At 42.0% G+C, this 10,485-nt stretch overlaps 1 protein-coding gene across 1 annotated transcript; it reads right to left on the reverse strand.

Annotated features, from left to right (window-relative positions):
* Positions 1-7,370: 7,370 nt before the first annotated feature.
* LOC124688600 (putative lipid-transfer protein DIR1) lies at positions 7,371-8,017 on the reverse strand. The gene has a single exon (XM_047222259.1). The coding sequence runs from the start codon at positions 7,956-7,958 to the stop codon at positions 7,641-7,643; it is 318 nt and encodes a 105-aa protein (XP_047078215.1). The 5' UTR covers positions 7,959-8,017; the 3' UTR covers positions 7,371-7,640.
* Positions 8,018-10,485: the final 2,468 nt, after the last annotated feature.

Genomic DNA, 10,485 nt, shown 5'->3' on the forward strand with positions numbered 1-10,485 from the left:
TGTTTTCTTTGTGCGTTCCCAACTTGGTGAACCCCGGCCTGCGGTTCTGGTGGTTCGTCATTTCATGTGGGTCTACTTATTTATACCTACGCAGTTGTCTTATGACCCGGGCTCACTCTACCAACCATTCGAACCGTGATGAATATTTCCCTTCCTCACTCGCGGAATGGCGAACAAAGGAAGAGTTCCCCAACTCGACCAGGTCTCATAAGGTATGCCCGATCCTTTCGAATTCTATATCCTGTCGAAGGAATCATCCGAAGAACGAGAAGAAAGCCGATGGGGATCAAAAGCAACCGGGAAGAAAGAGAAATCCCTGCCATGCCCTTAGAGGAAAAGGAAATGAGCCTACTTTCTTTTCTCCAAAAAGTCAAGAGTTGGATGGGAGGGGGACTACATTCCACCCAGACCACTAGCACTAATGCATTACGCAGTCAAGTAAAAGCAAAAGTATCAAGTAAGGATCGGATATCCCAGAACAGAACTTCAACTAATAGCTTTGAATAGCTTTCGGTCACTCGTTGCCTATGGTGGCAGAATGTATCGAAACAAAGTCGGAAATATGCGAGACGTTGCGGGGCGTCGTTTTATGTGACCTAGTAGCGAGAACAAAAGACGAATGCGGGATATGGATGTTCTTCTGAAAAACCCTTCACGAAATGAGCTATCATGTCCGGAGTTATATGGCTATTAGGGCAAAAGAGCTATTGCCCTCCGGACACGCATAGTTCGTCGGAACGAGCCCATATCGGGCACGTGCGTGTGCCTTAGGACGGGAAGCAACGCCGTATGCAGTGTTTCCTTTTCGGTGCAACGAAAAACCCGTTTCCCATTTCCCGAGTGCCGAAGCGGGCTATTTTTGTGAAGCACCTACAGAGGGCACATTCAATAATTCAACGGTAATCCAACAGTAATCCAACATAACAAACTACTGTTGATATGGTAGAGATGCTAAATTCTAGCTGGGGGCAGTATGGCAAAATTCTTTCATATAATTGTTCCCTTAAGGAAGCAACCTGAAATAAAGTATACAATAGAATTGGCAACTGATGGAATTTTTCCTACCATGAAAGTGCACACAGTAGTTGAGACATACGTATACAATATATTATAACATTTATAGTCAGGTTCTTTTAAATGATGCAAGTAAAATTATCTTGGCTGTCAAAGACATGAAACCAATATATAATGTGCTATGGCATTAACTTTGTGGTCTAAAAAGGCAGTGTCATATAAGGAATTTTCTCTAATCATTTAGGCAACAATACAATATACACACTTAGATCGTAGTACTAGCTACAATTAAACAAAAAAATATACGTGCATGCATGGTCCAAATAATCAATCTTAACTAATCAGCCATTACCAACTAGCTACGTGCATGCATGGTCCATGGAGCTAGCCTGCAGGTTAGTGCAATAATTAACCTGATGGTCCATGGAACGATGCATGCTCGCGGACTAGCTACTACATGTATTAAAATGCTATCTCTTTTGTAGGCTAAAAAGACAGGCGTGGATCCCAACGTATTCGAGTTTTGGGAAACAATGCATACAAGGAAAAAGCCTCATCCTACAACGGGGTCGATGTGGGTGAATAAAGGATCAGAGTTGCGGAGTACCAAGTTCGTGCAAAAGTTCAAGGAGGTACACGGGGACGACGCCGACCCTCGCACTTCCGACTTTGACCCTGAGGTTGCTGTGCTAGCGGGAGAAGGCCAGAGGAATGGGCGCTTATGGATTGCAGATGGCAACATTCCCCCTGAGACCATTCCTACTCTCTCCCAGCTCCGAAGGGGCAGGACGAGCTCCCAGCCCGCTATTGAGAAACGCCCACGGCTTGGGACCATAGCTATGGAGGAGATTCGGGTATGTTCTTTATCCTTCCCAATCTACACTTCGTTTCATATTTTCTGCTGCAACAATCATGACAAAACAAATGGCACAACGTAGAATGAGGTGGCTGAAGAAAGGAGGCGACGTGAGGACATGGAGACTTTGGTGAGCCAGCAGCAGCAGCAGCTGGCCCAGCAACAGCAGGCCCTGATCCAGCAGCAGCAGATGCTGGAGGTTATGAGAGTCCAGATGCAATCCTTGATACCGACTGGCGGGACTGGTCCTCATCCTCCTCCTTTCACCTTCCCTTGGGTAAGTAGTCAGTACATATGCCATTTTGCTGTCTTTGCATCTATTGTTAAATAATGCTCACCATTTGTTGTTGTAGTCACAGAGTTCGGTTGGCGGCTCCAACCATGCGGCCCAAGGTGAAGTTGAAATCACACCGACGCCTCGTACGTCAGCTCAGCAAAGCGCGAACATGGGGAACCAACGCGCGTTGTTCCAGGTTAGTTCTCCTAAATTGGTGTCTCACACGCTTCTAAGTTTAGCCTCACTCGCTCTAGTCTTCAAACTCTTCAAAATTGCAACTTATCAAACATATATGGCTTGTCAATCTCACTTTATTGTCCAAACTTGTCAAAATTGCAACTTGTCAAAAATATATGATGTGCCAATCTCACAATGCCCTCTTGATTTGAAACTTGTAGGATGCGCAACATGATGCCCCTTGATCATCACCGGCGTGGCCAACATGTAGAGCCCTTGATCATCAAGGTTTTCATGTGTTTGCGGTGGACATGTGGCTAGCTTTGCCTTATCTAATGGTGTTTATGTACTTTGCACTATGGATATGTAACCACTATGGACTATATGACTTCTTTGAACATTTGATGGACTATGTGACTTGTATGGACATTGGATGAACTATATATGTGACTTCTATGTGACTTGTATGGACATTTGATGATCTATTTTGTTGTTATTTATGTGGTTATGATGATATGGTGACACCGGCTTTGATGATATGGGAATATATGGCGATATATGATGATATTTGTGAGTTTTAAACTGTTGTATGTATGTTTATTGCTTTCTATGCAGGGATTAAAAGGAAACAATCAAAAAAAAAAAAACTGGGTGTGCCCTTTGCCGTGTGCATACACACGGCAAAGATCATACACACGGCAAAGATCACACGTGGCAGCAGCCTGTGCACCCGGAGCGCCATTTGGTCAGGCCAAACGGCCTTTGTCGTGCTCCGTAGTTGGTGGCACACGGCAAAGAGGGAGGATCTTTGCCGTGTTCCTTAGTCTGTGGCACACGGCAAAGCAGGGAAAGGGGTGAGCCGGGGCTTTTTCTTCGCCGTGCTCGTCTCATGGTGTGGCACACGGCAAAGAAAATATTTTGCCGTGGTCCTATATTGTAGGCACACGGCGAATATTCAAATATTTGCCGTGTTCTCTTGTTTGATGCACACGGCAAAAACCATCTGACGTGGCGCCGTCTGTTAAGTCGAGGTTCCGTCAACTGTATTTTTGCCGTGCTCCTGGATGAAAGGCACACGGCAAAGGCTTTGCCGTGTTCCGCGCAGAAAGGCACACGGCAAAGATCCTTTGCCGTGCTGTTTTTCGCCGTGTGGACTTTGCCGTGTTCCGCCACACGGCAAGAGCTTTGCCGTGTTCCGAAGAGGCTTTGCCGTGTATTTGGCCAACACGGCAAAGACATGTTTTCCCGTAGTGTCGACTTAATAAAAGCGTAGAGTGTCCGGTTACGTTGTGCTAGTATGTGGTTGTGCGCCAAGCACGTGATTAAATACGGCGTTGCATTAGCTTTTGCACGGTGAATTGCGTGTTGGTAGTGTGTAGTACTATTGTCAGTTGAGCCACGCGATACTCCGTCGGTTCATCCATCGCCCCCCTCGGGAGTTGGGATGACTTGGCCGGCTGAGGAAGTGAGGATACGGTGGCGCGTCAGTTAACACTACATGAAACAATATTTTTGTCGTATATCGAAAATACACGGCAAACGGTTAAAAACATACCGTAAGTACTTCATCGTATATAGCACTCGGCGAACATAGCTTTGCCGTGTCAGGGAGCCCGTGGGAGCCCGTGGTGTCCGCCAATTCCTCCCCTAGATTAGTTTTTCTTGGGTTGAGTTGTGTGGCGGGGTGTGCCCTTTCGGAGGGCTTGTACATATAACTCTCTTTTCTATCAATGCATCGAAACGCAAGGCTTTTGCGTTTTCGCGAAAAAAAAAACATAGATTTGCCGTGTTTCGTCACACCTTCGCTGTGTCAGGGAGCCCGGAACATGGCAAAGATAGAGTTTGCCATGTATGGATTGTATGCCTTCGAGACAACACACCACAAAGAATAGATCACGGCCACGCTTGGAAAACACACGGCAAAGAAACTGTACACGGCAAATTTTGATAAAAACACATGGCAAAGAGATAAAATAAACACACGGCAAAGCGGTGAGACACATGGCTAAGCTGGCCAAATTTGACGGAGTCGTTACGGCCCCGTTTTCTTTGCCGTGTAGCACGAAATGCACGGGGTAAAGGGGTGGCTTTGCCGTGTGGAATACAAATACACACGGCAAATCTACGCTTATGTTGTATGTATTTATATACTCCCTCCGATTAATATTACTTGGCTCTAATATTAATATATCTAGACACATTTTAGTTCTAGATACATCCATAGTAGAGTCAAGTAGGTCAAGATACATCCATATTAGAGTCAAGTAATATGAATCAAAGGGAATAAACACGACAAAGCCCTCCCTTCCTAATTTTTCCTCCTTCTCCTCCCTGCCAATTCCTTCCGGTCGTTTTTTGCCGCCATCTTTTCGCCCTCGCGACACTATATATAGCCATGTATCGGACAAAGAGTTCACAACCCACTTGTCCTCCACGGGTTCCCGCCAGCACAACCCCTCTCACCGTCGCCACTGACATGGCCTGCAAGGCCGTTCCTACCGCCGTCCAGATACCTCCTCATTGCCACTCTAATCTGAGCTCAAAACCTACAAGTGGGCCTAACATGTTCATATAATAGTGTTGGGATGCTAAGAAACCTAAGAGCTAGCTCCCCGGTGTGACCCGCTTCAGCGACATGTGTTGCCTCTTGGGAAGGTTCTTGACGGTAAGGGAGGGGAAGCTCCACGTTGGATCTTTTGATCGGGTGATGATGGCGCTTGTGCATTGTTCACTTCTTCAAAGCGTCGCTTTTGGAGAGCCTGTAGTTCAGGTGTTATCTTGGTGGTCAATGTACGGTTGCTGCTAGGGCTGGAATACCGTAGCCGGACTTTTCTTTTCTTAGTTCTATTTTTATCTTTTTGCTTGTATGCATCCGTACTAACAGTAGGGTATTGCGTTGCTGCGGAGGCTGGGTGTAATTGGCATCTTTCATATTAATATATTTTCTTTATCAAAAAAATTAATATATTGTCTTCTTCGAAACAAGAAAACTAGGTTAGAACAGTTATTCCTTCCAAAAAGATATCTGACTGAAAATCTTAGCTTTTGTTTTTCTTCCGCCCTCTCACTATATCAACTGTCATGTTGTTTTCCTTCACTTGCGGGGGGGGGGGGGGGCATTCTCCAGGTCGATGAAAACTGCAGTCATCGTTGTTTTCGTCCTTACGCAAGCCTTACTTCCCTCCTCTTCCACCATCATCTGTTCCAAAATGCATGGATCCCTACATGCTTCAGTTTTTTCTTAGGTAACCTCTGAATACTTTCCCCGAAAAAGAAAAAGCTCTGGATACTTAAATCAAATACTACAGTAGTTCAGTTTGCTGGGTGTTTACATCTCACAATCTGATACACCGTTGCAGCTGTCAGATTAATCGCCATGTAACAGAATTTTCCGAATTTATTGAGACAAAACCAACTTCCTAGTGTGCGAGTCTTAACCCACAATACATAGTGCTAAAGTGTTGATAGTTTTATAGTGTCGTGCCTTCAGATTTAAAGCAAGTATGCACCAGGGAGGCGCAATGGAAAGACAAGACACTCGAGAGCTGAACTTTTATAGTTTTATGGTTTTATGTTGTCTTTCTTGCAAATACCTGTTAGGGTAAAGAAACATTTGGACTTCTATAGATCTAGGTTCTTTTGACAGTCCGAAGAAAACAAAAAGAAATACCGGTTAACAAAATGGAACATTGTATGTCGATCCAAAGATCAAGGGGGATTAGGTATTGAGTTTCTCGAAATCAAAAATAGATGTTTGCTGAGTAAATAGCTCTTTAAACTTCTTAATAAAGACGGGGTGTGGCAAGAGTTGCTACATCACAAGTACCTAAGACAGAAAACGTTATCAGAGGTACAAGCTAAACCTACTGATTCCCCTTTTTGGAAAGGATTGACGGAGGTCAAACAGGAGTTTTTTTCGAGGGGCTCTTTCCAAGTGGGTAATGGTAGGTCCATCCGTTTCTGGGAAGACCTCTGGTTAGGAAATACTTCTTTGGCTCAGCAATATCCGTCCTTGTATAATATTGTACACCATAAGAATGTCTTGCCCAACCACCTTTGAATATTACATTCCGAAGGGTACTGAGTGGTAGTAAATGGACTTCATGGTTACAATTATGCAGGAAACTCATGATGGTTACTTTGAATAATGAGGAGGATCGTTTTGTTTGGACGTTGACATCTAATGGGGTGTTTACTGTTAAGTCGATGTATGAAGATCTTATGTCTGATCATACCCCTTTTTTGAGAAAGTATCTCTGGAAGGTTAAAATACTGCTTAAGATTAAGATTTTTATGTGGTTCTTGAGTAATAAAGTACTGTTAACCAAAGATAATCTAGCTAAACGTCATTGAAATGGGTGTACAAAATGTGTGTTCTGTGGGGAAGAGGAGACCATTCAACACCTTTTTATTGAATGTCCGTTAGCTAAGCTCTTATGACGTACGATTAATTTCACTTATGATCTTCCACCTCCCACCAATATTACTAATATGTTTGGTAATGGTTAAATGGAGTAGATAGACAATCTAAGGCTTTTATCCGGATTGGGGTTTCTGCTTTATGTTGGTCTATTTGGAGGGTCAGAAATGATATAATTTTTAATAAAAAATCCTCTTTTCATTTTTTGCAGGTTATGCATATGGTCTCCCACTGGGTCCAGCTCTAGGCCCTACTTTCCCCGGAGGGACAGCGGGATGCCATGGCTTCTGGATGCACACGGCTCCTGATGGTTGCTCAGGATATCTTGTGCCAGACTGGTTGGCGACATACTAGAAGACTATGCTGATCTGTAGTCATAGTATGGTTTGGTTTCGATGGTCGGTTCTTGTATATATCAATCATCGGTGATGCGTGAGTTGTAAACAATATTTTCTTGAACCTTATTTAATAAAGGGCCGTGTGCATCGTCATGATGCAGAAGCCGGGGTATACCCTCATTTCAAAAAAAAGAAAAAAAAACTTGTTGCGTTACTATAAAACCTGCAGCTTTTTGACATGAACCAGCAGAACAATATATTAAATTCTTTTTTTTTGACGATACAATATATTAAATTCTTTTTTTTGACGATACAATATATTAAATTCTGGGACTGACTGTAGGCATTTCTTTGCCATCAATATTGCACTTCCAGCATTTATAGGCGTACTTCCAGTACTAGTATCCATGGCTTAGAGAGATAAGCACACGTCCAAATCACACAACACCGGTAAGATCGAGCAGCAGCACAACGCCTTTCAAGTGCTCCTCCACTTATTTAGCTTTATAATAGACCGACTGACACCCAGACGCCTATAGACAGTAGTACGTCGGATTATCACGAACAGTTGCTGGGCATGGCGAGGCCGCACTTGCCGGGAAGCGCCATGGCGCGGGCGGCGTCGATGTGGTACATCCTCAGCCATACGCCGGCAAGTCCTTTGTAACGGCAGATGCACGACAGGTTGGCCTTCCCAAGCGCGGCACAACACTCAGACGATGGTCCGTCTGTGGGGTTATTCACCGCCGCCGCTGGCTGGCAAAGCTTGAACTCGTCGTTGGACAAGCCGCAGATGCCATGAGCACCCTCTATTGCGGCGAGGGAGACCACTAAGGCAAGCAGGAGTGCTGCAGCCAATGCCTGTGGCTTTGCCATGGATGCTGGTTTCTATTCTGATTTCTGGTAGATTATTTGGCTACTTTGATCTTAGGTCTTGCTTTGGGGATGTGTGCGATGATTGTCTGATGTAGGGCTCTATTTATAGGAGCAGGCCTGGTGTGTATTCTGCATCAAGCAAGCTAGTAGTACTATCTCGTCGTATCATGGAAATATCTGCACCTGAACTCAGTCGCTGAGCATGCATGCAGTGCTGAGTGATAAGTGATAACGACTGCCACAATTGACACAGTAAGGGATATAACCAGAAAACTCTATTTAGATAGGTGTGAACTTCTCCATAATGAAATATCAGGAGTACGCCGCAAAGAGCTATTCTTAGATATGATCGCACTCAAGGTTTTTTCACATTGAAAAGAAAGATGGCTCATGATAACATTTTGAATATTGGATTGTGTTTAGATGACCAAATCGATTAAGACAACCACCGTAATCTCGTTGTTTGTACCTAGCTAACGAATTATATGTATTATTTCATTAGCTATGTTATGCCAAAATAAAAATTAAAAAGAAGGCATTAGGCACCTAGTGCCCCTTCAAAAATTAACAAAAAGAACCTTAGTTTTTTTTGCAAAGGAAAAACAACCTTAGTTTGGAGGACAATATGGTCTGCTCCTGGTTAGTTAATTATAGAGAACGACGTTCGCTAGCCTGAAGCGTTCAGATGTTAAATGCACCCACCATGGTTTCAGATGCTTTCATCAGAGACCATACAGAGATCAGGTTGGTCTTACCAATTCTTAGGTACTTTTTGCCGACTATTTTCAGTAGTGTTTAGGTGGGACAGTCAGAAAGGAAATGAATGAAAGATTGCTTGCGGTGGCTGTGGATGGTGAGGTCAGACAAGTCTTGCTCATCATGATAACATTTCACAGTATGCAAATTCGGCGGGACGTCGACCGGCACTTAACATTATAAGAAAAGAGCGTTTATTTTTATGGCAATTGGGGCAACCGGGCAATTTGCTGCCGACTAGCACTCACTCCAATGACCCAATCAGCCAGGGACGTTCCTGGCCGTTCGGGGGCCCTAGGGTGAAACATAGGAAGAGGCCTCATTTGTTATACGCCTTCCGTCTTCCCAAATTTATTTTAGAATTATTAAAATTTTAATGTAGCTAAACACTATCTGCTATGTAGATATCTAAAATTAGACAAATCTGAGATAAGTTTCATGAGACGGAGGGAGTATATGACTTACAAAAAACATATCGATTCATAATAGTTGAAATAGTCATGGAATTTTTTCCGGCTCATCCTCTTTAGGATCCAATCAACTTCTGTACTTGTCTATTTTTTTCTCATTTTGAAAATACACACTACTGAAGACAGGGCAATCACTCCCGGCCCGTAATGGGATCTAGTCCCGGTTGGCCAACCGGGACTATTCATGCGGGACAAAAGGCGAAGCCTTTAGACCCGGCCCAGTTGCTAGCCGGGATTAATGGCTCTCCACATGGCCGCGATACAGGGTTTGGGCTGGAGAAATTTTAGTCTCGGCTCGTAATTCCAATCGGGACTAACTATTAGTTTCAATAATTTTGTTTTTCATTTTTCATTTTCTAATTTCTTTTTTCATTTTTTCTTTTTGTTTGACTTGTTACTCTCTTACTTGGACCATTTTTTAATACTAATTACACTTAATCTGTAGTCAAATTGTAGACTTGGTCATCACTTCTCTGTCGGTCACCCATCCGCATACTACTCCACCCTCAGTTGCGCTCCCGCGAATGTGATTGTACCTTGTTGTAAATACTACCATACCAATCTTATTACCTCTTATACCATTGTGTCACATTTCTATATTTTTTGAAACCAAAAACAATCTGTAAACCGCAATTGGACAAATAATATATGTTTTATTATTATAAAAATGTGAGGAATTTGAATATGAAATAATTATGTTTTTATTCATTTTTTATTATTATTAGCAAATAATATATGCATTATTCATATAATATGGCCAAATAATTAATATCTTCAAATATGTAAACCGCAATTGGACAAATAATATATGCTTTCTTATTAGAAAAATGTGAGGAATTTGAATATGAAATAATTATGTTTTTATTCATTTTTTGTTATTATTAGCAAATAATATATGCATTATTCATATAATATGGCCACATAATTAATATCTTGAAATCTGTAAACCAAAATTGGACAAATAATATATGCTTTATTATTAGAAAAAGTGAGGAATTTGAATATGAAATAATTATGTTTTTATTCATTATTATTATTATTGGCAAATAATATATATTATTCATATAATATGGCTAAATAATTAATATCTTGAAATCTGTAAACCGCAATTGGACAAATAATATATGCTTTATTATTAGAAAAATGTGAGGAATTTGATATTAAATAATTATATTTTTATTCATTTTTTATTATTATTAGCAAATAATATATGCATTATTCATATAATATGGCCAAATAATTAATATCTTGAAATTTGTAAACCGCAATTGGACAAATAATATATGCTTTATTATTAGAAA

Source organism: Lolium rigidum, chromosome 2, assembly GCF_022539505.1.
Source record: "Lolium rigidum isolate FL_2022 chromosome 2, APGP_CSIRO_Lrig_0.1, whole genome shotgun sequence".
NCBI classification, from domain to species: domain Eukaryota; kingdom Viridiplantae; phylum Streptophyta; class Magnoliopsida; order Poales; family Poaceae; genus Lolium; species Lolium rigidum.